Consider the following 27,853-nt stretch of genomic DNA (forward strand, 5'->3'; position numbering starts at 1 on the left):
AGTGCTGATGAAAGCCTTGAGGCTCAGCTATGCAATGTGGTCAATTTCCATATTTTTATAACAATGTATGTTTCTCAGTGTGGAATTGAGCAGAAACGCTAAAATAGCTTTTGGCTCCAGCAGCTGTAGTGTGTTCATAATTAACACGTTGTACATATTTGGATTTCAACTATTGAGAAAACATGTGTAAAATACACAGATACATATACCTGTATGTAGATCCGGTTGTACTGAATTAGGATTAAGAAGATTTTACTCTTCCAGCATGGACATAAATATTTAATATGTAGTGTTTCCATACAGCTGGAAACTATTCTATTATTAAAAATATAAGGTTATTCGTAACCAGCCTGGCAGATCTCAAGAGATTTGTGACTCACGGTTGTATGATAAATATGGGCATTATGCTGGGATTCACTTTAAATGAACATTGATGTTTAGGCTCCCTAAAGGACTGTCAACAGTTCAAGCCCCTTAAAAATGTGAAATACGGGCAAGAAAGAAAGGATGGCTGAAAAGTTTAGCACAACTCAGAGCAGTCTCGATTTTAGAGTACTTTCGCTAGAAGTACTTTCGGATGGCAGCATTAAAGTACATTGTTAACCCAACCGATAAAAGCACATATAATCTTTGGGGCTTTAATGTCATTTCTAAAGTTGTCTTCAGTCTTATTTAAATGAACAGCTTTCATTAAAATAACACCTAGGGCCAGATCCACAAAGAGCTGCCTATCTTTAGGCAGGCGTAGCGTATCTCAGATACACTACGCCAACGTAACTTAGAGCGGAGGTTCCTTATCCAGAAAGAATTTGCTCCGTAAGTTATGGCGGTGTAGTGTAAATGTGTCGGCGTAAGGGCGCGAAATTCAAATGACTAAGATGTGGGCGTGTTTTATGTTACTTCATCTTGACCCCACGTAAATTACGGTTTTTTTTAACGGCGCATGCGCCGTCCGTAAGGGGTATCCCAGTGCGCATGCTCGAAATCACGTCGCAAATAGTCAATGCTTTCGATGTAAACGTAATTTACGCAAAGCCCCATTTGCGAACGTTTTACGTAAACTACGGAAAATTCAACACTGTCCCGACGTCCATACCTAACATTGCGTACACCTCATAGAGGCAGGGGTAATGTTGCGCCGAAAAAAGCCTTACGTAAACGACGTAAAAAAATGCGCCGGGCGGACGTACATACGTTTGAGAATCAGCGTATCTACCTAATTTGCATACTCTACGCGGAAATCAACGGAAGCGACACCTAGCGGCCAGCGTACATATGCACCTAAGATCCGACGGCGTACTAAGACGTACGTCAGTCGGATCTTGCCCACATTCAGGCGTATCTTGTTTTGTGGATACAAAACAAAGATATGACGGCGCATCGTAGAACTTACGCGGCATATCAATAGATACGCCGTCGTAAGTTCTTTGTGGATCTGGCCCCTGGTGTTTCTGTCAATGAAGGCCATTGTTCGGGTAATTCCTACTATGATGTGACAACTGTCTTCAAGTTGTTCTTTTGTGTTATCACTTTGTTGCATTCACACATACAACGGCCATGCCTACACATATTGCAAAGACATGGCTTTCTGTGGTCACTATCAGAAGCTAATGCAAAACAAAATGTGCTGCTGCCACTGGAGTAAATGCATATTGATAGAAAGTAGCTAAAAAAAAGCTGGAGAAGATCAGCCGGGACCAGGAGCTCTGCTGATTGGAGAGCTCTGTCTTTGACTCTGCTTCCACATAAGAGGGGTCCTTCTCTACAGTATGCTTCAAACCCTGGGTGGGGGGAGGGTAATAAAGTGTGTCATAGACACTCTTTAGAAATATGTTGGGCCTCAACACATAGAATTTTCAGTGCTTGCGCCAGATCGATGTACTTGTCAGAAACAGGTACATGAATCTGTCAGGGGGCTGCACTGATTTTGACATTTCCATAACAGACATTCCTCCCTTGGTTGCATTCCCTTACTGGCCACTCAGCCCATCACACAGACAGGCACGTGGTAGTAAGGTGGGCAGAGCCTGAAGGAGAACTGAGAGACTTGTTTACCATCAGGTCCACCTTCCTTTTGATTGACAGCGCATGGTCGTGGGTGGATCCATAGCTTCTATTCTGTCCAACAGCAGCTTTTGAATCTGCCCAATGCCATCTATTGTCAACCAAAAGCAAGGTGGACCTGATGGGGAACTAGTCTCTCAGCTCCCTAGCAGGATCTGCCTACCCAATAGGTGCTGAAGGCCCACCTTGCTTGTGAGCTTGTCTTGTTCAAATATATGCATGTCATGTTTGAGTAATTACCACTTTGCCCCATCCCTTTCTTTTAGCTTTTCCCCTCCTGACAACTGAATGGGACTGAAGACAAAGTACAGTATCATACATACATTACAGCTTACCAGCACAGACATGCCCATTATAAACACTGGCATGCCTCTGTAGGGCACTGTTAGGTGGCACCAGGGCCCCTTACACAGTTTTAGGCCTGCCCCCCAATCCCCGGACCTGACCATCAACATTCCCCAGGGCCCGCCCCCTGGCAGTTCCACCAAGTCCCATCCCATGTCCTCCTCCTCTTTCAGTCTCATCTTCCTGATCCCATGTCTTTTTCCTCCTCCTCCAGTCCCATCTCCTCCATCCTATGTCATCCTACTCCTGTCCCATCTCCTCCATCCCATGTCCTTATTCTCCTCCAGTCCCAACTCCTCCATCCCACATCCTTTTCTCCATCCCACATCCAGCTACTCCTTCAGTTCCATCTCCTCCACACCATGTCCTCTCCCTCCTTTAGTCCCATCTCCTTCTCCTCCTCCAGTCCCATGTCCTTATCCTCCTCCAGTCCCATCTCCTCCATCCCATGTCCTCCTCCTCCAGTCCCATCTCCTCCATCCCACATCCTCCTCCTCCAGTCCCATCTCCATCTCCTCCTCCAGTCCCATGTCCTTATCCTCCTCCAGTCCCATCTCCTCCATCCCACGTCCTCCTCCTCCAGTCCCATCTCCTCCTCCTCCTCCAGGCTTACCGCCTCCATCTCCTTCTCCTCCTCCAGTCATATCTCCTCCATCCTGGAACTCGGTTCTGTTGGCAACTGTCTCCAAGGGCATTTCTCTCTCACTACCTGTTGTATCTAAGGGACCTCACAATGGGACACAGACGGTAAAAAAATAATGTGGTTTTAACTCTTCCATAATTTAGCCAAAATGGAAAAAAAGTGTTTGCTTTATATATATGTTTTATACATAACTAGAACATCTAATAGGGTTATATCATTGCATGAGATTTCCCTTCGCTTCCTGTCACCAGAACAGGGAGTGGGGGGAATCTCACTGTGGGGAAATAGCTTGCAATTGTTGCCTTATAATGTCCATATTATATATGCAGTTTCCCTTTCATGTACAGATCCCCTTCCCACCCCCTGTCTACCTGTAACAGCTCACTGTGAAAGGAGAAGCAGCAGACTTATTAGCTTATATCGGTGTCACTCTGCTCTCTACTTCTTTCAGCATGCTTCTTGCACTGCAGCACAACTGACTGGCTCCTTGTGCTGCTTCTCCTCCTCCTGTTCGGGCACTGCTGTACAGACTGCAAGAGGCTGACTTCAAGTCACTGTCAGGTACATACATTGCTTGTTTTTAAAAATACATTTAACCACATGCTGACCGCCGCCAGTAGATATACGTCGGCAGAATGGCTCCTGTGCGCAAAGCAACGTACAGGAACCATGTTTTGAAATTCCCCCCCATGCGCTACGTGACCATGCCCGCGGAACCTGCGAACTTGATGTCCACCAGTGTCCCGCGATCTTGTCACGGAGCTGCAGAACAGGGAAATGCCAGTGTAAACAGGGTATTTCCCTGTTCTGCCTTGTGACAGGACACTGATCTACTGTGATCGGGAGCAGTGATCAGTGTCGTGTCACATGTAGCCCAGCCCCCACACAGTTAGAATCGCTCCCTAGGACAGACTTAACCTCTTCCTTGCCCCTTAGTGGTTAACCCCTTCCCTGCCAGTGTCATTTACACAGTAAACAGTGCATTTTTATAGCACTGATCGCTGTATAAATGACAATGGTCCCAAAATAGCGTCAAAAGTGTCCGATGTGTCTGCCATAATGTCGCAGTCTTGATAAAAATTGCAGATCACCACCATTTTTAATAAAAAAATATTATTAATAAAAAATGCCATAAAACTGTCCCCTATTTTGTAGACGCTATAACTTTTGCACAAACCAATCAATATACGCGTGTTGATATTTTTTTACCAAAAATATGTAGAAGAATACATATCGGCCTAAACTAAGGGAAAAAATGTTATATATATTTTTTGGGGGATATTTATTATAGCAAAAAGTAAAAAATATTGCTTTTATTTTCAAAATTGTCGCTCTTCTTTTGTTTATAGTGCAAAAAATAAAAGCTGCAGAGGTGATCAAATACCACCAAAAGAAAGCTCTATTTTTGGGGAAAAAAAGAACGTCAATTTTGTTTGGGAGCCACGTCACACGACCGCGCAATTGTCAGTTAAAGCGCTGCAGTGGCGAATTGCAAAAAATGGCCCGGTCATTGGGCAGCCAAATCCTCTGGGGCTGAAGTGGTTAAAGTATATCTAAAGGCAAACTTTTTTTTAGTTTTGGATAGAGTGGTGAGGAGATAGACCCACCGTCAACCAATGTTTTGGAGCATCAAAGTGAAGGTAGAGCCAAAACTTTGTGTAGTCTGAAAACCAGGATCAGAAAGGAAATCTTCCTAATGAGATGAGACACAGATGGCAATAAAATGGACAGCAGTTTTACCTTATGTTTCGGTGTATGCTGGCGGTCTCTATACTGCTGCAAAATATTCTGTAGGAATTGTATGAAATCCTAGCTCCAATCTATATATCCTAAGCTAACCAGAATCTCAATCTCCAGACATGTTGACAAGCCTGTTTGAGATGCTACAAATAATCTATAGAGCGGACTATATTACTTTCACAAGGTGGAATGGTGAGGTTTATTGAGTGCCTTTTTCATTTCAAAAGGTCAGGGTGTACTTATAAGGAATATGGAAGAGTAAATATTGGACACAATTCAATGCTTTGGTGATTTAGCCAATACCATGCAGTCGCCAACTAATGGCTGGCTAGGCCCATAGCTTATATAGACCAGGTGACTTCATCCTTTGAAAGGAGGTCTTCAAGTGTGATTGTATTGTTCTGGCTCCCACATATCAGTTTGTGTTTATTTTTTACCCCAAACAAGTGTGCTTAAGGACATATGTTAAATGAATATAATTTTTAATAGTTTGGGAACCCAAAAAGGTTGGTTGACTCTTTTTCAGTTTTTCATACACAGACTGGGCACCTGAGACTTATATGCATCCCACAGGTGCTAACGTTGCTGATAAAATATTTTATAAGTAACACTGCGGAGGAGGCTGCAGAGCATGAATATCAGATTGCTGTAAAGCTTCGTACAGTAATGATACAACACCACAAATTAAAACACTGGTAGGTTAATTGGCTTGTGACTACAGTGTCCCTTGTGTGTGTGTGTGTGTGTATTTTCTATGCCTGCAGAACGAAAATTAAACTGGGGAGAATTGATTTGAATGAATAAACATGCTTTCTACAGATTTCCATAAGTTGTCGATGCTTTATAGAAAAAAAAACAAAAAAACTATGAAATAGAGATGTGCATTACTCCATGATTACTTCCTTTCATGCCAAAGAATTTGGTCCCATTAAAACCCAACATGACCTCCATGGATGTTTCTTGACAGTTAATTTATAGTTGGTTGGTTTCTAGTTTGGATATGACTTATTGTTATGGAAAACTTGTGTATGTTTCTTTAATATGTATTTAGCTTATAGAGCTTTTTAAGGTAGAATGTCAATAAAAATGTGTAAAACTTTGGATACACTATTTCTATTAAAAACATTTTTTTTGACACCTGTGACCAGGGCTGTGGAGTCGGAGTCGAGGAGTCGGAGTCGGGGGAAATTTTGGGTACCTGGAGTCGGAGTCGGAAAACAATGCACCGACTCCGACTCCGACTCCTACTAAATTTAGATTGGAATAAAAAAAAAAATCAAGTTTAAATGTCCCAATTCACAAAAAGTTATAATTAATGACTTCTCTACTGTAAGAATAAAGACCAATGCATGCAGTGCCTCATGTAACCGCAAAACGAACACGTTAAGTGACCGTGAAGAAGCATGCTTTTCATGTGCTTCACTATATGGCACGCAACGCACAATTAGGAGCTGCAATACTTATACTTTCAATAGTGTTGTGTTCTGCTTTTACAGGGAACGCATGTTAGAGAACCAGTAAGTGTCCAAATAAAAAAATTCCAACAGGAGTTTTATAAAGCACTAAAAGAAGTTGAAAAGTATGATCGCTCATCAAAACTTACTGTTGAAGAAGCCATCCTTGTTTATCCAGAGATCGTTAGTGATGTGGCCAGAATAGTTACTGCAATGCCACCCACCCAAGTCAGTGTCGAAAGATTATTTTCAGCCCTAAAAATAATAAAGTCTGACTTAAGAGCCTCTATGAAAGAGGATCTGGCAGAGGCAATTCTCTTCCTTAGAACTCTACATTGAACTGATTTGCATTTGCTAAGCCTATAACTACATTTGAAGATTAATATAAACCATTTCTAGGTTTTACAGATTTTGTTTTTGGTTCATTATAGATAAGCTTTGTTTTTGTTCTAAAACAACCAAATAATGTGGTTTGTATTTTTGAACTGGTAAAGATCCTGTTCCTGATGTTTATGCCTGCTGCTACTATCCAGCCACTTGATTGATTAATAAAAAAAAAATTAATAAAACGTTGTTTTCATTGTGTTTGTCTTTTGCTTAAACTGTGCAATACAGTAGACTGTTGGCTTCCCAGCCAGTAGTCCTGTGGTAGGTTGCGTTTCTTTCCCTCAAGGAATGTATAAAATACATTTGCATATTAATACAGAGGAGTCAGAGTCGGGGAGTCGGAGGTACATAAAGCTGAGGAGTCGGAGTCGGAGTCAGAACATTTATCTACCGACTCCACAGCCCTGCCTGTGACACAAAGAAAACAATACAGAACTTTAGCATAACACTAGCATAAGCAGTGTATATCACAATGCAGTAAATCCCGAGGCAGACAGCAGGGGGAGCTCGGCGGCTCCACATATAAGCTACTAAACCTCAAACACAATCTGCCGGAAACCACGTCAAAATACACACAAAGGAAAACCATGGAAGAAAGAAAAAGAACGGAAGGAAAGGATCAGAAAGGGAGTAAAATAAAAGAAAAAGAGAGAGGAAACTGCAGATACAGGAGGAGTAGGGGGGGATGGGGTAAGGGAGGGGGGGCTCGGCCATTAGTTTAGGGCGGGTCCTCTCGTCTGCCCCACTCCTCCCAAATCGTGTCATGCATTTCCAATCTATCCTGTAATCTGCTGTCATTTTTTCCATCAACTCTACATCCTTTATCCTAGCGTACAAATCTCCCTGAGATGGAGGGGATAGTCGCTTCCAATGGAGAGCAACCAGGCACCTCCCGGCTGTCAAAACATGCCTCAGCAGTTTTTTGGAACATTTGGGAATTTGCAAGGGCGATAACCCTAGGAGAAATAGTTTTGGGGTCCTGGGAACCGGTACTCCTAAGAGACGGGACAGCAGCTGCTGAGTTTCCATCCAAAATGATACTATCTTGGGGCAGGTCCAGTATACAGTTGCAATAAAAATTATGTGAACCCTTTTGAATGATAATGGATTTCTGCACAAATTGGTCATAAAATGTGATCTGATCTTCATCTCAGTCACAGCAATAGACAATCACAGTCTGCTTAAACTAATAACACACAAAGAATTAAATGTTACCATGTTTTTATTGAACACACCATGTAAACATTTACCGTGCAGGTAGAAAAAGTATGTGAACCCTTGGAATTAATAACTGGTTGAACCTCCTTTGGCAGCAATAACTTCAACCAACCGTTTCCTGTAGTTGCAGATCAGACGTGCACAACGGTCAGGAGTAATTCTTGACTATTCCTCTTTACAGAACTAGTTCAGTTCAGCAATATTCTTGGGATGTCTGGTGTGAATGGCTTTCTTGAGGTCATGCCACAGCATCTCAATTGGGTTGAGGTCAGGACTCTGACTGGGCCACTTCAGAAGGCGTATTTTCTTCTGTTTAAGTCATTCTGTTGTTGATTTACTTCTATCCTTTGGGTCGTTGTCCTGTTGCAACACCCATCTGTTGAGCTCCAGCTGGTGGACAGATGGCCTTAAGTTCTCCTGCAAAATGTCTTGATAAACTTGGTAATTCATTCTTCCTTTGATGATAGCAATCCGTCCAGGCCATGACGCAGCAGCGCAGCCCCAAACCATGATTCCTCCACCACCATACTTCACAGTTGGGATGAGGTTTTGATTTTGGTGTGCTGTGCCTCGTTTTCTCCACACATATTGTTGTGTGTTTCTTCCAAACAACTCAACTTTGGTTTCATCTGTCCACAAAATATTTTGCCAGTACTGCTGTGGAACATCCAGGTGCTCTTGTGCAAACTGTAAACGTGCAGCAATGTTTTTTTTGGACAGCAGTGGCTTCCTCTGTGGTATCTTCCCATGAAATCCATTCTTGTTTAGTGTTTTTTGTATGGTAGATTCGCTAACATGGATGTTAGCATATTCCAGAGACTTTTGTAAGTCTTTAGCTGACACTCAAGGATTCTTCTTCACCTCATTGAGCAGTCTGCGCTGTGCTCTTGCAGTCATCTTTACAGGACGGCCACTCCTAGGGAGAGTGGCAGCCGTGCTGAACTTTCTCCATTTATAGACAATTTGTCTTACCGTAGACTGATGAACAGCAAGGCTTTTGGAGATACTTTTAGAACCCTTTCCAGCTTCATGCTAGTCAACAATTCTTAATCGTAGGTCTTCTGAGAGCTCTTTTGTGTGAGGCATCATTCACATCAGGCAATGCTTCTTGTGAAAAGCAAACACAGAACTGGTGTGTGTTTTTTATAGGGCAGGTCAGCTGTAACCAACACCTCCAATCTCATTTCATTGATTGGACTCCAGTTGGCTGACACCTCAATCCAATTAGCTCTTGGAGATGTCATTAGGGGTTCACATACTTTTTTCACCTGCACTGTGAATGTTTACATGGTGTGTTCAATAAAAACATTGTGACATTTAAATCTTTGTGTGTTTATTCGTTTAAGCAGACTGTGATTGTCTATTGTTGTGACTTAGATGAAGATCAGATCACATTTTATGACCAATTTTTGCAGAAATCCATATCATTCCAAAGGGGTTCACATACTTTTTATTGCAACTGTATATGGTACAGGGTTCCCTTGGCTCCCTGACAGCGCCTACACCTATCTGAGCTGGAAGGGTAAATAGCATAAATAGCATGGAGAACATCTGGTGTCAGATACCAAAAGTAGAGAATTTTGTAGGCATTCTCCTTGTAGAGCGTGCAGAGAGAGCTTTTAGCTGCCTGAGACCAGATCGTCTGCCACGTTGTCTCTGGGATCTCCTCCTCTAGCATCTTTTTCCAGCGAAGCATATACGCATGCTTACATGGAAAAAGTGGAAATGGATGGACAGCCGCTTTTCAAAGGAACTTGAAGAAGTAGTCTTTATTAATAAAACTGGACATGTAAATCCAAAAATACAGTCACATGAGGGGACAGCCAACGCGTTTCGCACACTGTTAGTGCTCAAATTGTCTGCTTAGATCCACCTGGAGCGGTGATTCCTTTCCCATATACGCATGCTTACCCTGGGTGGGAAAGGAGCAAGAGTGTAGCAGTTGATACATGTCTGATATCAAGCCGTGGACGTGCAGATCCCTCTAACACCAGTTTTTCAAAGGGAGTTGGCGCTGAGAATTGGAGCTTCAGGGCAAAGGATTGTGCGTAGTGTCTTATCTGCAGATACCCATAGAACACCTGGCGAGGCAGATCGAATTTCTTTCTCAGTGCTGTGTAAAGAGGAGCTCTTCTTTTTACTCTCTGCTATGGGGAGCAAAGGGAAAACAAGCATAAACAGTTGACGAAAACTTAGATGAGAACAGCACCCCAACCTGTATTCTTCCAAGTGACTTTAATAGATCATCACAGCCATACTGATCCCACCCAAATAAGCCATCCTTTAATACATTTCATCACATAGTGGCTTAATCACAAGACTACAAAGGATTGAGATAAGTACAAGCAGCTGCCAGGGTTTACCTCAAGGTTGATTTCACACCTTTGCATTGCGGTAATGCACAGTAAGGCTGGGTTCACACTGCGGAATGGACCGGCTCACAGCAGGGGTCTAGTGCATCCCTATTCACTGTTTCAGGTCTGATTTTGATCCGAATTTTGGGATAAATTCGGACCTGAAACAGATCAGAAGACGCGCAGAAAACCTGTGCAATTTTCTCCGGAGTCGCTCCATAGAGCCAGTCACAATCTTTGGACATGCAAATTGGATGTGAGAAACCGTAATAGTGTAAAACCAACCTAAAACACAACATAATGCACAATAGCACATGTACAATAAATGTCAGCGCACCTGCAGTTCAGAGCACTTATTTGCTGTGCTGTAGAAAATGCTGCAGGTGTGTTTTTCATGTGTTAAAGCAGGAGTTCACCTGAAAAACAATTTTTAACATTAGATTGAGGCTCATTTTGTCAAGGGGAATCGGGTGTTTTTTTTAAAATCGAAGCAGTACTTACCGTTTTAGAGATAGATCTTCTCTGCCGCTTCCGGGTATGGTCTTCGGGACTAGGCATTCCTATTTGATTGACAGGCTTCCGACAGTTTTCCGACGGTCGCATACATCCCGTCACGAGTAGCCGAAAGAAGCCGAACGTCGGTGCGGCTCTATACGACGCCTGCGCACCGACGTTCGGCTACTTTCGGAAAATCGTGACGCGATGTATGCGACCGTCGGAAGCCTGTGGGCTAAAAACGACTTTTTAAACCCGCGCATGCTCAGAAGAAAGTTATGAGATGGGAGCGCTCGTTCTGGTAAAACTACCGTTCATAATAGAGTAAGCGCATTCATCACGCTGTAACAGACAAAAAAACGCAAATCGTCTTTTACTAACAAGGAATCAGCTAAAGCAGCCCAAAGGCGAAAATAACTTCCCCTTTAGAGCGCCGTTTGTACGTGTTGTTCGTCACCGCGCTTTGTTCATCATTTTTTTAAGACGATGGTGTGTGGGCAACGTAGTTTTTTATGATGAAGTTTGAAAAACTTTGTTTTTTGGACATGCTGAAAAACAACGTTTTCTTTCATGCTGAAAAATGATCGTGTGTACGTGGCATAAGATTGTATGATCTTTTTTTCCCTTTAATTGGTTAAACTAGATGTGTCTTTTTTCATCCTGACTAATTATTTAACTATGTAGCAGTACACAGTACTGAATTTGACTAGGTATCAGCCTCTATCAATCCCCTTCACAGCAGATCTTAACCGCTTCAGCCCTGGACCATTTTGGTGGTCAAAGATCAGGCCACTTGTTGCGATTCGGCACTGCGTTGCTTTAACTGACAATTGCGCGGTCATGCGACGTGGCTCCCAAACAAAATTGGCGTCCTTTTTTTCCCACAAATAGAGCTTTCTTTTGGTGGTATTTGATCACCTCTGCGGTTTTTATTTTTTGCGCTATAAACAAAAATAGAGCGACAAATTTTAAAAGAAATGCAATATTTTTTACTTGTTGCTATAATAAAAATCCCCAAAAAATATATAAAAAAAGTTTTCCTCAGTTTAGGCCGATACGTATTCTTCTACATATTTTTGGTAAAAAAAATTGCAATAAGCGTTTATTGATTGGTTTGCGCAACATTTATAGCGTTTACAAAATAGGGGATAGTTTTATGGCATTTTTATTAATAATTATTTTTTTACTACTAATGGTGGCGTTCAGCGATTTTTTACGTGACTGCGACATTATGGCGGACAAATCGGACACTTTTGACCCATTTTTGGGACCATTGTTATTTTCACATCAAAGTGCTGAAGGGGTTAACCAGGAGGGGGCGCTGTAGGGGTTAACTGTGTTCTAAGGCAGTGTTCTTACTGTGGGGGGGCGTGGCCGTGCATGTGACATCACTGATCGTCGTTCCCTAACACAGGGAACAGACGATCACTGACAGCCACACTAGGAAGAACGGGGATTGTTTGTTGACACTCACCTCTCCCCATCTTCCTCTCTGTGACCCGATCGCGGGACACCAGGGGCGATCAGGTCCGCAGGTCCCGCGGGCGCGGTAATGGAGGACATGACTGGGTTGCGAGCGTGCCGGCGGCGGCGCTCACAACCCGCGGCTGGGCATCTTAAAGGGGACGTACCTGTACGTCCATGTGCCATTCTGCCGACGTAAATAGTCGTGCGGCGGTCCTTAAGCGGTTAAATAATTGATTTTTATCCACCCTGCTCGAAATTAAGTTATATTGTAAACCAACTTTATTTTATTAAATAAAAATGTAGTAGCAGAACAAATATATCATTGAAGAAGATACAACTTTGTGGGAGGAGATACTGTAAGTGGAAAAAAAAAAATGAGTCTGGATGCGCCATAACTTTTAACATTAAAAACTGAAACTGAGGTCAGACTCAGCTTAGCTTTACTATACAAGCACTGAGAGCTGGGCACCTTGCAATAACGGTTCTGTGTAGGGGTTGTCAAGGAGATTTTTTCTATACGCCATGCGTAATCCATATCTCCTACACTTTAAGCGACCTTTCAGCCTAATGGTATAATGCATCTTAGTATCACTCTGTTTCCTCCATAGTTTCCTCTTACATCTTTAGCTCCATCGCTCAAACAACTGCCCTCGAGCCTGGGAGCAAACACCACGCCCCCCCCCCCCCAAATGTGTTGATCAGGCACACCGGGGTGACACGAGCATACATCCGCTCATAACCGATAATGTCTTTGCAGAGTGAACACATCCCCCCCCCCCCCAGACGAACGTCTGTGCATCGCACAGGGCCCCTTCTCTTCCAGACATATCCCCACTCTGTAAACACCCCCCATGAATCCTTTAGGAAACTTTTCACTACCAGACGGATCTCAACCAGCGTCAGTCTGCACCAGTCAGCTCTTTAGAGCGGGCTGCGGGAGGACTAACACTGGGTGACACTATGACAATACATATTAAATACATCTTCATAAATTGTCCACAACAAGGTTAACACAAGTGAGCAGCAATAAGCACATATGGGTGTCCAAAGTCAATGCTATTGCTCCTGGAGACTTAATAGCTTGTAAAAAAATCTATGCAAGGATAAACAGATTTGTGCAACTAATTAACACAGTCTCCAAAGCGTAGCAGCTGACGTGAAACACCAACTTAGTTGAGTTCATACATGGCTGCCAACTGCTTTGGCGAAGCAGCAGCTACAGACAAATCTCCTGCCTTCGACTCAGTGAGAGGGCTGCAAGTCTATAGACTGTTATCGGTAGACAGGAATACATTTTAGCCAAGCAGTAAAAGTTTCTTTCCTCTCTGCAGTCCTGGATCCGCAGAGATTTTTCTCGTCAAACTGGGTGATGTTGTAATGCCGGACACAGTTCTTGAATGCATCAATCCCTCTTCCTTGTGGGGAAGAAAGCAAACCAATGTTGAGTTAAAAAACTTTCCAGCTTGTCTGTGTTAGAGATCGCCCCTACCTTTGAGGCTGAAAAGTTCTATGCTCAGTACTTGATTTATATTTCATGTAGTCCTAGGTTAACTTATCCCCTCACTTCAGTTGCTGCTTACCCTTAGTACCACACTAACTAGATTAGACATCTTAGCCACAAAGGGCGCATTAAAGTGGAGTTTGACCGACTTTTGAGAGGTGGTTTTTGGATATTAAAAATATTTTTTTTGTTTCCTTCCTACCGTTTAATAAAGTACTAAGTGTACTTCCAATCCATCTGGGCCGCAGCACAGGACATCATATCCTTTTGTGAGGCCCCCCTGCTGTCTTCTGGGACATGTGTGTGCCCCCATATCAAGCAACTTGCTATGGGGGGGTACACACAGAACAGGGGGATCAGGTCTTCTCTGTGCAATTCCCTTGCACACAGTAGGTAAGTATAACATGTTTATTAGTTTAATTTAAAAAAAATGACCTTTACAACCACTTCAATTCAAAGGGGCCACCATTTTTGGTGAGTTTTTTTTACACCAGGGTGTTTCATGAGCACAGGAGTGGAGTTGCATTGCAGCACCAATAAAAGAAAGAGCACAAGTGGAATTTCACTATTATTTTGAACTTTGAAATCACAAATTTTGCATAAAGATGGTTGGGTGGCTTTCTAGAGCCTTTTATTATTATTAATATTTTGTATTTATCTTATAATGTATTATTTTCAGTAACATGATGCATAGTAGGCAGTGTACTGCCCTAGAGAAAATGTATAAGTATTCGTACATATAACATGTACTACTGCGCTGACTTCAAAGAAACTTAAATCACCTATACAATGTGATTGAACTACAAGTACCAGTCATAAACATAAACTCATATATTATACAAATATTATCAAAAATGTGATATACTCACATCAGTGAGTCAATCTCTATTTTGTGAACCCCCTTATTAAATTAGTGACCCTGTTGCGCAAACTCAATCAACATAAGAAGCGCCAGTGTACTGCCCTAGCAGCCCTACCATTCTAGGCCACAAGCCTGTGTTGGCTGTGCATAAAATTGGTCCTGCCTACAATGCAAGCAATGTTTGGACATGCAATATTGCTTGCAAAAATGTATGATTGGCTATAATTGTAGGAAGAGAAAATGCACTTTCTTGCTGAGCAAATATTGAATATCCCCTGCCTGTCCACTCTTGCATCACCTGATTACCAGTGTGACCAGGCTCTTAGCTATCGAGACAGAACAATTTAGGAAACTGTGCTATAGTTGCTCTCTGTGCTCCCACCAGACTGTCATGCCAGATTAAGTAATACTGTTCACCTCTGGCCAGAACAGGACTACAAGCAGAAGGAGCTCAAGAGACATCAGTGTAGGTTGCACTGAACTGTGGGAGATGTAGCTCAGAAGAGGAACCCTGCTATGAAAGTCAATGGACCACTAGACTTCAATTATCAGGAGAAGACTGCTACTCAGAGGAGAGAGAAATTGGTTTTCCTGTGATGTAGATCGTGGATTTAGGGTCTGGATGCGAGCAAACTGGAGATTGCGCACCGCTGTTCTTGTGTGAACACCTGCCACTGTAAGTCTGTAAGTCTACGGCCTGAGACTGTGTACTGGAGTGCCAATAACTTGTTTGCTTTAACCGGAGTCACCTATGTGCACAGCCACCAATGTCTCCAACAGCTGAAGACCTGTGTTAAGGTTTGCTTTAGAGCTGGGACTGGTAAGAGGCTGCTGCTGCAATTGATTTAGCAGTGACTGAGACTGTGGAGAAACTATCTATCTGATTAATGGCTTCTATCACTTCATGCAAAGTTAAAAAGGACTGTACTCACGTGCACCACCTTAAAGGCTGGGCCCTACCATTAGCCAGCTGAAGGTTTACAGCTAAGAACTGCTTAGCAACTAGCTGCTTCACAGGCACTTTTTTTTAAAGCATGCATAGCCAGAGGTACCACTGTAGTGACATTTGAAGATATACAGTTATCCATATAGAGTGCACCCTGAATTAATTAAGGACAACTGGTTGCAGAGGAGTTACTTTGGGATTAGTGATTTTTGGTAATACTGCTTGCAATTGATACTGTTTTGCTAACAATGCTTATTGCTGGGTTAACTATGCTTATTTTGGTACAGTGTACTAATCTAAGCTGCAGTAATTTAGTGATTGCATTGTTTAGCTGACTGTGAACAAGCTGATTTTTTACTTCTCTACCTACTCATTTATGTACCATTTGTATTTACATTTACAATAATCTTTGACAATATAGGTATTTTACTTCAGTTGAACAGTCTTGTGTTTATTCCCTGGTGCTACAATTTAGTTGTACATAGAATGTTTATGTTTTTGCTCCTATACCTTTCTTGTGATAATTTTCACTTAGCCAGGTATGTCAGAGAGGACGAGGTTGTTTTTTAGAGTCAAGGCCAAAGAACAGAGAACCCAATATACCAAGAGGCTCCTACGGTGTTACACCAAGAATCTCCAAAATGTTCTCTTCATTTAGGCCAGAATGTGCAGAGAATGCTTTAGAGATGTGCAAGTTCCTTTTTCTCCATTGAAAAAGAAACCGTTCACACTCAAGTACCCCGGCCAAGCCTGATAGTTGTCAGTAATCACAAGCAATGCTTACATCTATCACTAAAGCATGGCCACCCGTAATCTCTTTTTGTTTCTTCATGCACATTTTCTGTAAATACATATATTTAATAGTCAATAAGCACAAAAAAAGACATTAATTTGAAATATTTCCTTCCACATGAGCAGCACAGACTCTAAGCACTTTATTTTGTGTACGGTAAGGAAGCTTAGTGCAGGGGAAATGTTAAATCCATTCATTTAAATGGAGCGCATATCTTCTGCAGTGACAGAGAGGAACTTCAGTGAATGCAGAGTAGAGAAAGAACAGAGCAAGATTAAGGCAAGTAGCTGCTGTATGAATAAAATATATTCCTCCAAATCCTGTCAGAAACACAAATATATTTCTGTGTTTCTAATATTTCATAGTCACAGTTATTTAGGTTGAAAATTGACAAACGTCCATCAAGTTAAAGCAGCCTTTCTCAAACAGAGTTCCGTGGAACCCTATAGTTCTTCCAGCAATATAACGGTCCCTTGCACAATGAGCAATTTGCATTCCAGATAAGCACCAACCAGTGAATTTAAGGGAGGCCTTTCTCCACTGACCACCAATGTGGAAGAGCATTCCACTGACCATGTATGGCTTGCCATAGGTGATTATTTTATTTTTTTGATCAGCCAGTGATTCCATCATTTGCACAAGCTTGGTGGATGAAGGAATCCTGCAGCTGCTGATCGAATTAACATTTTCCAACAGTCCTGTTCAACAAAAGTAGATTACTTTGTTGAGCAGAATAGCCAAGGATGGATTGAAATGCGGTTGGTCCCTGCTGAACCAGTCAAATTTCAGTGTCTATGGACAGCTTTGGGGGCAGTTTGCTGACCACCAATGTAAAGGGGACATTTTTATTTCACCATCAATGTAAATATACATTTGACAACTGACCACCAAAGTCTGCGCTAAAGTACCATGAACTGAAGTGCAATTATTAGCTGGTGTTCTCAAGACTTAATTTGTATTTCAAGTGTTAAAAAGGCTTAGTCTAGGCTAAATCCTTCACCCATTCAGGTTTAGTTTTGAACAGAGTGGTTAGGTTTCAATTGTTGTGTGTGACCCCACAGTTCCTGGGGATCCCCAAAACCTCAGCATTCTGAAGATAACCTGCAAGAAACTGAGCACAAGTTAAAACATATATAAACCCTTAATAAAAATTTATTTTTTTACCTGGTGATTCTGACACACCTGCTCTCTGTCCTGGAGCTACAACATTCACTCACTGTACTGCATCGGTGGAGAAGTAGAATTGCAACCCTAGGTTATTTGATTCTGATTTTGCAGAATTAGTTAGCATTTTCCCCCGCTCTCCTTGGAGACTACAGAATACATCCCCTGTGTTATAGCGAGGTGAAAAGGAAGTGGGTGAACAATTATTTGACAGGACTAATGTTAACAGAATTTCTATGATCCAAAAGGTACCAAGGGGCCGATTTTGTACCGAAATCGTGGCACCCACCATGACACATCTCATAAACCAATCATTCAAAGAATGTATTTTTCCAATTTCTCTCAAGCAAGGCATAATCAAACCCCTCCTAAAGAAATCAAACCTTGACCCCCAAAGACCCAAATTGCAAAAGACTGATAACAAGCCTTAGCATTGTCTCCAAAATCATGGAGAAAGCAGTAGTAGAACAGCGACAACTCCATCTGGACTCCAACAACTTCCTGGACCCACTACAATCGAGTTTCGGCTCAGGCCACGGGACAGAAACGTCACTTCTCAAAATATGGAATGATGCTCTCCAAGCAGTGGACGAAGGAGAATCTTGTCTTCTGGTGCTGCTGGACCTAAGTGCAGCTTTCAACACAGGAGACCACACAAAAAAAACAATATCATATCATGGATTAGAAAAATGCCTGACATTGATAGATAATTGGATGACGGAGAGCGCCCTCAAACTCAATGGATCAAAAACATAACTTCTCTGTCTCCACGCAAACCGGAAGACAAAATCTAGAACGACATTGGCTCCTCCCACCTTCTTTGGACAAATCATCACCCCAAGCACGAAAGTAAAAATCCTTGGAGTTATCTTTGATTTAGACATGTCTATGGATGCACAAATAGGATCAGGGGATCTCACTATCTTCTCCGCTTGCTGCGTAGACGCATCCCCTTTATCCCAGAAGAAGACACAGCAGTAGTAGTGGGAACACTCATCAATTCCAGACTCGACTATGCAAATTCACTCTACCTAGGACTACCCAAATACCAGATGTCTCATCTACAAGTCATCCAGAACACTACAGCCAGACTGTTAACAGGTAAAAAAACGTGGGAACCAATCTCCCCAGTCTTGAGGTCCCTCCACTGGCTAGCCGTAAAGGATTGGGTGACATTCAAGACCCTCTGCCTCACCCACAAATGCACACAAGGAAACGCGCCGCAAGACTTATGCGAGAAAATAAAACACTACACCCCAAATCGTGCCCTATGATCAACTAATCAGAACCTCCTCCACATCCCCAAGTCCCGCTACAAATCTAAAGGAAAACAAAGATTCGCAGTCCAAGGACCGCAGCTATGGAACGCTCTACCTACAGACATTCAGATAGAAATGAACAATCGGGCCTTCAGGAAAAAACTTAAGACACATCTATTCTGAAGCGTGGCTGGACTACGACATTGGATACAGTGCCTTGAGGCGATTTAGTTCGCATTTGTAGCGCTATGCAAGTTACTCACTCACTAATTTACTAAAACTGGAGAGTGCAAAACCTGATGCAGCTCTGCATTGAAACCAATCAGCTTCCAGGGTTATTTCAAAGCTTAATTGTAAAAGCTGAAGTTAGAAGCTGATTGCAAAATATGGCGCAGCTGTGAATGGTAAGCATTCTTCAGTTTTAGTAAATTATCCCTCATGTGTAAATAGTAATGTAAAATGCAGGTGTCAGGTGCAACCAATCAGATCCCTTTTTCATTTCGCCATTGCAATGCACAGAATGAAAGGTAAAGGCTGAGCATTTATTGTTCCTTGTTTCAGGTTTCACGACTCAACCCCTCTTAGAAGGTCTAGCTTACTCAGCTTATAAACAATAGTCTGAAGAGCATTTAACAAAGCATTTCAAGAAGCCTTTAAAGAAAACTGCTAATATGCTTTGTATATTCCTGCTGTACACATTTGTAGGCAGGTTGAAATGTATTGGTACTAATGTGTTAGCAGCTGGCACGGGCTGAGGGAAAGGGTTAGGTTCTGTGGGCCAAATCCTCAAAAGAGATACGCAGGCGGATCTACTGTTCCGCCTGCGTATCCCTGTGCCTATCTTTGGAACTGATCCACAGAAGCAGTTTTCCAAAGATAGTCAGAAGATCCGACATCTGTAAGAGACTTACACTGTCGGATCTTAGGATGCAGTACCGCATCCGCCGCTGGGGGCATTTCGTGTCGAAATGCCGCCTAGCGTATGCAAATTAGGACTTACGGCGATCCACAAAGCTTTTCAGCTTCGTTTTTTCGCCGTAAGTTTTAGTTTGCATGTGTAAAATTAGGGCTGCTTTTACAAAGTGTAAACTGTTTACACCTTGTAAAAGTAGACCCTTCTTCCTCGCTACGCGTTTTTTTTTTTTTTTTTTTTTTTTCGCCGTATCTTTTTTTTTTCCCGACGCAACTTTTTTACCCTCAAAACTCGGCGTATCGTAAAAACACGCGATGCACGTCGGGAAAAATGACGTCACGGGCATGCGCAGTACGTCCGGCGCGGGAGCGCGCCTAATTTAAATGGGAATCGCCCATTTGTATTAGGAACGCCTTGCGCCGGACGGAGTTAAGTTGCACTGCCGAAAATTTCCAGGTAAGTGCTTTGAGGATCGGCACCTAACTTGGGAGATTTGCGGCAGTGTAACTTAACTCGGAAAAGTTAAGTTAAGCCCGTTTTTTGAGGATTTGGCCCTGTGTGCTTAGTATCTTGGCTTTTTGGTCCCAGCCAGCCCAACTGTTCTATAAAAAGGGGGAAGGCTAAGATCCAGGGCTCTTGGTTGGTTCCTGTTCCTGTTTGGTGGATTCATGGGTGAGTAGGCCCCTCCCACACATTACTCTCCAGACTACAGTTTACAAACTAATTGTGATGTGGACCTAACAGTCATATTTTCATCAGAATTTGATCCCTTTTGGCTAACATAAGGAAACGAGACTCATGAGAACAAGTCCAAAAATCACTGAACCAAAATTGCTAAAGTGAGAAGGAAGTAAGTCTTTGCTGTCTATTACAATCACATTCCCCTATTCATGTACCAAAAACCTATAAGGAAGGATATGATTTTTCGAGTGGACATCACAGACAGGTCCATAAATGAGATATAATGGGATATTCATGCATTCTTCAATAAATACAACCTCACAAATCTGAATGACCTCTGGGTGTGCCCCACACACACCCCAGCCTTTCCATTAGTTATTATTATTTTCATTATGCTGTAGGCTCCATCTCCTGTTCTCATGTACTGTACCTAATTCCCGCTATCTTCACTGTATTCCACTATTAAAATGAAAATCACTACATACCCTGCACGTTCTTTGTCTGTTGTGTGCACATTGCTATTTCTAGCTGAGACTCCCCGTCAAGGGCAATTTCACCTCTATGATAAAATTGTTTGGAAAAAAAATCCCCCAGACCCCACCTTACATATTTCATTTCCAAGCTGCCAGTCACTGGTCTCTGTATGCACTAATGTAGCCCCCCACTCTCCTTCTAAGCAGGGCTGATGCTGTGTTTCTTCCACTGTGTTTCATCTAACAATACATCTATTTTAAGCCACTTCATGGACATCACAGAATGCAGCAGAAAATGTCTCTAGAGATCATACTGAGCAATTTCCCAGGAAAGACAAACTGTTAACTCTTTACCAACCATCTGGTATTTTTTTCTGCTTTATAAGGTTCCCTTGGGATTGGAAACACATAAGAAATATTATCGAATCCATGAGCATTACACCACGCAGGCTGATCCTTCTTGCCTCCATATTATCTGAGAAATGAACCTCAAAAAATGTCCATGTAAAGTGCACATGGTAATATAAGATATTAGGATTCATCTGTTAGTTGGCCTCTCGCTATATTAAAAGACAGCGAATGAATCTTTTCTTTATATGAACACATAATAATTTTCCTTGTATACATTATAACTTCATAGGTTGTTTTACTTGTATTGCTTCCTATTGCATGTGACAGCAACAGACATTAAAATGACTGGTCATCATGGCACCATCAGGATGCTTGGGTTTACCTGTTCTTGAACCTCGGTGAAGATCTGAACACGTTTTAAAGAAAGTAATAAACTAGGAGATGAATCAAAGACAGACAAGCTGTATACTTTCACATGTGAATACTTTGGGAAAGAAACATTGTTGTTTTACTACACATAATATAATTATGTTTGAAGGCGTTTGATCATATCTGTTTTTAGTTGGTTTTCTGTTTTACACTGTCAATCACTGCACCATTATTGAGTTCATTCAATAAGGACAATTGCGAAGTGAAACAATTCTTAACAGCTTTTCAGAATTCATCTTTTACTGTTAAGCGGAACTTTACCCATAACAACTTGATAAAAAAGAATGTGCTTTAGAAAGGAACATAGGGCCAGATTCACGTAGAATCGCGGCGGCGTAACGTATCCTAGATACGTTACACCGCCGCAATTTTTCATCGCAAGTGCCTGATTCACCAAGCACTTGCGATGAAAACCTACGCCGGCGCAAGGCGGGCCAATTCAAATGGGCGTGTGCCATTTAAATTAGGCGCGCTCCCGCGCCGGACCTACCGCGCATGCTCCGTTTCCGAACTCCCGCCGTGCTTTGCGCGAAGTGATGTAATTTTTTCGAACGGCGACGCGCGTAGCGTAATTCTGTATTCCTGGACGGCTTACGCAAACGACGTTATTTTTTAAATTTTGACGCGGGAACGACGGCCATACTTTACACAGCAATACGATTGCTGTGTAAAGTTAAGGCACCAAAAAAAAAAGACTAACTTTGCGACGGGAAACTAGACTAGCGGCGACATAGCAAACTCCCCCCAGCGGCGGCCGCGGTATTGCATCTTAAGATCCGACAGTGTAAAACAATTACACCTGTCGGATCTTATGGCTATCTATGCGTAACTGATTCTATGAATCAGTCGCATAGATAGAAACAGAGATACGACGTCGTATCAGGAGATACGCCGTCGTATCTCATTTGTGAATCTGGCCCATATATTCCACATTAATAATGATGCTTTTAAAATTAGTGTGTGCTGTGAATTTGTTCCAGCATTAATCCTGTTTCCTCTTGCTGGAGGCTGCCGTTTGCTGAAGCCCAGAGCCCCTGAACAGCAGTAAATCATAAGGCTCCTTTCACACGGGCTTTGCTCAGCAGGGATCGATCCACTGATCCCCGCTGAGCAGGTGGATGACAAATTCGGATGACAAATTCATCTCTGCTCACTGTGTGGGGATAGACTTGTCAGAGCCCCGCTGTCCTCTATGGAGATCGGATGAAAACGGACCGCCTGTCCTATTTTTATCCGATCATATCTGATCCGATTCTCCAGACATGGAAAATAGGGTTTCCATCCCTCTGGATTTCACAGACAGGATCGGATCAGATACCTGCGAATGTCAGTGGACATGTCACCACTAACATCTGCCGCTCCATAGAGGTGCATGGAACGTTCGATCCGGTCCGCCTGAAAAACTGAAAAATCTTCCCATCAGTCCTGACCAGTGTGTTTTGGCAAAGGGGCGGGGGAGATCGCTGTACTAATTTCACTTGTGGTAATACAGCAATCTGTCAGGTTTTTCTTTTCATCTAGCCTGCTGGGCTGAACGTAAAAAACCTTATAGTGTGTACCAGGCTTAACGTGTTACTAAACCCAGAACAGTAAAATTAATCTGTATATGCAGTAAAGCATGCTTATTATACTCACTGTGGTACCTAAGGTGTAATCCTCCACATTATGTAAAAAGTCTGCCTGATACTGTCTTCTCTGATCCTCCCCTTCTTCCACAGTCCCCAATCCATCTCCTGATAGAACAGAACCTTGGATGCACTCTACACATGCTCAGTTTGGAGTGTATTGCTAGAAAGTTTTTTGTTTTTCTTGGGAGGGTGCATGTGATCGTCACAGGGCCAATCAGAACTGCCCAGATAAAGAGTCTGGGGTCATGCAGCCTCAAAAGACAGTCAGAGTAGAATGGAAACTCCTCCTACAAGCCTTAACCAGACGCTCTGGTATACTGCTGATGATAAAAGGTATTTAGCCATTTATTTTTACTATAATAATTGCACTTCCATGTTCTGTGTACTGTCGGAGACCAGATATAGTGAATGCAGGGTCCTGGGTTTAGTAACACTTTAAGGATGAATTGACACTATCACACTGGTGGCGGCTGTGGTAGAGGGCAGTGTGTTGCGAAAAAAGCGACATTCAGCACATCACGTGTCTCCTTTTTCTTTTTTGTACAAAGTTTATTTTATTCATGGCACTGTACGGCAGCCTAATGCACTGCCATTCAGTGACACGCAATACTGTATGGTGCACTGCAATAAAATGAAGAATGTCTGCATTTTATCGCAGCACGTTGCACTGACAAAACTGTATTGCAAAATCAATTACAATAACATTCTGAAATTATGTCCACAGGAAAACGGGACTTCTGGTTATTGCTCCATCTGGCAATGAAGAGTTTGAATCAATATGTAAAAATATGGAACAAAAGAAAATACCTTGGGAAAGATTCACCAAGGACCAGCTAATGGCTAAATATCCTGAATTTATTCTGAATCCTGAAGACGTTGTTTGTTGCGACAATAATGGCGGAGTTCTGTATGCAGACAAGGCGCTGAGATCTGTGCAGGTATCGCTTCCCTCCCCAGTTATGCAGATACATCTATTAGTTGCTTGAAATGGCTCTGTATGTATAGATAATTATACACCTTTTTACAAACTCATAAACAAAGCTTTTCATGTTTCCATTTGGGTACAAGCTTAGAAGTTCTTGATAATTAGATTAGATAATGATTAAATGTATTTACTCACAAGAAGAAAAAAATCTAATTTTCTGTGCAGACATGTCTTCATTCTACAGAGAGCATGCATCCAAAGTGTGAAATTGCCTTGTTCATAAATAGTTCTTTGTTTTACGGTGGAGGGAACACCATAACTCTTTAGGGGCTGCAGGAAACAGTGTGCTTCTTCAGCCAGCAAAAATATGGAGCTGTTTAAGCATGTTTACATTTAAATGGGTTTATATCAAAGCCCCCATGCAAATAATAGGTGATGCTCACTGCAATTTCACTGAAGCATACACTACCAATTATCAGTAATTTAATCAAAGTGGAACTTCATCCATTTTTATATTTCAGATACATACTGTAAGTAGGGAAAAGCTAGAAACTCTGGGCCAAATCTTCAAAGGAGATACGCAGGCGGAACTGCTGTTCAGCCTACGTATCCCTGTGGCTATCTTTGGAAACGATCCTCAGAAGGATTTTTCCAAAGATAGTCAGAAGATCCGACATCTGTAATAGACTTACACTGTCGGATCTTAGGATGCAGTACCGCATCCGCCGCTGGGGGCATTTCGAGTCGAAATGCCGCTTTGCGTATGCAAATGAGTACTTAGGCAGATCCACAAAGCTTTTTAGCTTTGTGTTTTCTGCGTAAGTTACGTTTTGCATGCGTAAAATTAGGGATGCTTTTACAAGGCCTAAACTGTTTAGACCTTGTAAAAACAAGCCTTTTTTTCGATCGCCGCGTTTTTTTTTAAATTTCGATTTTTTTTTCCCGGCGCGTATTTTTTTTTTTACACGACGCAACTTTATTGTCCCGTCGCGATCCACAAAGCCCGGCGTAAAGTACGTTCGCGCGATGCACGTCGGGAAAAATGACGTCACACGCATGCGCCGAATGTCCGGCGCGGGAGCGCGCCTCATTTGAATAGGAATCGCCCCCTCGATCAGACGACCGCCTTGCGACGGAGGCACTTAAGTTACACGGCGTGTAATTTCTAGGTAAGTGCTTTGTGGATCGGGCACTTAGGTAGAAATTTAACGCCTGTGTAACTTAACTGCTGAAAGTTAAGTTAGGCAGCTTTTTTGAGGATTTGGCCCCCTATGTTGTATTGCTCTCTGCATCCCCATTGGAAATATTGGGCCAAATCCTCAAAAGGGATACGCAGGCGGAACTGCTGTTCAGCCTGCGTATCCCTGTGCCTATTTTTGGAACTGATCCTCAGAAGCAGTTTTCCAAAGATAGGCAGAAGATCCGACATCTGTAAGAGACTTACACTGTCGGATCTTAGGATGCAGTACCGCATCCGCCGCTGGGGGCATTTTGAGTCGAAATGCCGCTTCGCGTATGCAAATGAGGACTTACGGAGATCCACAAAGCTTTTCAGCTTTGTGTTTTCTGCGTAAGTTTACGTTTGCATACGTAAAATTAGGGATGCTTTTACAAAGTGTAAACTAGTTACACCTTGTAAAAACAGACCTTTTTTTTTTGATCGCCGCGATTTTTTAAAAATTTAAAAAAAAAAATTTTGGCGCGTAACTTTTTTTTACCCGACTCAACTTTATTGTCCCGTCGCAATCCACAAAGCCCGGCGTAACGTAATTTCGCGCGCTGCCCGTCGGGAAAATGACGTCACGAGCATGCGCAGTACGGCCGGCGCGGGAGCGCGCCTCATTTAAATTGTCATCGCCCCCTGCAGAAGAGGACCGCCTTGCGCCGGAGACATTTAAGTTACACGGCCTGAAATTTCTAGGTAAGTGCTTTGTGGATCGGGCACATTATACCTATTTTCTTGTGTAGCACCCTCCTAGGTAGGTGCTAGGATAGGAAGTGTATATTATTTTGGCTTTTCTGCTTAACAGAGAAGTAGACAACCAAATTTACGTACACTTAGTAACACAGAGGGTGCTACAAAACCTAAAACTTTCCATTCAAGTGTTTCTCTTTTGTTTTTTTACAGGAACAATTTCAGCGAATGGGTGGAGTGATTCAAGATGGGCAAAAGGTAAAGAATATTAAGCCGGGGCAAGTGGTTACAGTGACAACTACCTCTGATATCTACGAAGCGAAAAATATAGTGATCACAGCAGGACCATGGGCCCAGAAGGTGCTTTCTCCCATTGGCCTTGAGTTACCATTAAAGGTAAGAGTAAATATTTGTGAAGGGAAAATAAGGGAAATTACTGGAAATACTAGATGACTTGTGTCAAAGTCCTGAGGCAAACAATGCATGTGATCTACATGTATTCACCTGTAGTTACAGGGCTTCCCAGAGCCAACCACCTACAATAGCCAGTCATTCAGCTAAACCAAATACCACTAGGTGGCATACTACTGGGGAGCTTTTTTATAAACCAGTGAATAATCAACAAATCTAATATTCACTCAATAAGTGCTCTTTATTTCAATCACAGTATTTTCTACATTCACTGCATATAACAGATTTATCATCCAAGATTTTTTTCTGTATTGGCCTGCATTGTTACTGCTGGAAATTTATAGGGGCACATGCTGCAGAATGGTTATTGAGTGCGGGTATAATGTGTATATGCAGTGACTAGAAAAAGTATGTGATCCCTTGTAATTAGCTGTTTTTCTGCAGTTATTTGCTATCAAATGTGATCTGATCCTCATCTAAAGCCTTGTACACACGGTATGATTGTTGGCCATCCGAACATCTGATTTTTGTCAAAAGGGCATTTGCCATGACCTTGTCTTGCATACTAACGGCAGGGCTCAAAATTTCAAGTTCTGAGCTACTAGCCAGGCCTCAAGGGTTACTTGCCACCAGGCGAGTGGATTTTTTGAGGGCTGCTAAAGGTACACAATTGTTGTGTCACAAACACAAAGGTAGTGACGTACTACAAGAAATTTCAGCTCTTGAGTGCTACCCTTTGGGCCCCTTCTGCTAATTTCGTGTTTGGTGAGCATTAATTCCGAGCATGCATGTTTATACTTTTGACTTTTGTGTGACAGATTTGTGTACTGACCATACGAAAATCAGAAGTGGAGCCGTTATCTCCTGAAAATGTACTAGCCTGCCATCCAACATTTGTTGGCCGAAAATTGGAAAACAATTGTCTAAAGGAGCGTACTAACGGTAAGAATTTAGGACAACAGTCTGGCAACAGAATATCCTCTTCCAACAATCGAACCGTGTGTACGAGGCTTAAGTTACATCAATGGACAAAGATAATGTGCTTAAGCTGATAACATACTGAACACACCTATTAAGAATTCACACTGCTGGAGGAAAATATAAGTGAACCCTTGGAGTTAATAGCTGGTCGTCATTTTGGCTGGCAGCCAACTTCTAGGAAGAGTAGTCACAGTACTAAACTTTGTCTATTTGTAGACAATTGGTCTAAATGTCGACTGGTACATGTCTAAACACTTTGAGATTGATTTGTATCCCTATCTAGCCTTATGCAGATCAACTACTCTTGACCGATGTCTTTAGAGAGCTCCTTTTTGTTAGACATGACTCACATCAGCTGATGCTTCTTATAAACAGCAGTCTTAAAATGTTTTACTGTCTTTTATCAATTAAAATACTGTAGCTCTAAGCCCAGGTTCACACTGGTTACGATTTG

The 27,853-nt window shown here is 42.3% G+C and overlaps 1 protein-coding gene across 1 annotated transcript in view; it reads left to right on the top strand.

Moving 5' to 3' along the window:
• Positions 1-27,853, top strand: part of PIPOX (pipecolic acid and sarcosine oxidase) — a 99,885-nt gene that overhangs the window by 44,481 nt on the left and 27,551 nt on the right. Inside the window, exons 3-4 of the mRNA XM_040338539.1 lie at positions 23,892-24,105; positions 26,221-26,403. Coding sequence (XP_040194473.1) covers positions 23,892-24,105; positions 26,221-26,403 — 397 coding nt within the window. The remainder of the gene's footprint in view (positions 1-23,891; positions 24,106-26,220; positions 26,404-27,853) is intronic.

Source organism: Rana temporaria, chromosome 2 (assembly GCF_905171775.1).
Source record: "Rana temporaria chromosome 2, aRanTem1.1, whole genome shotgun sequence".
NCBI classification, from domain to species: Eukaryota; Metazoa; Chordata; class Amphibia; order Anura; family Ranidae; genus Rana; species Rana temporaria.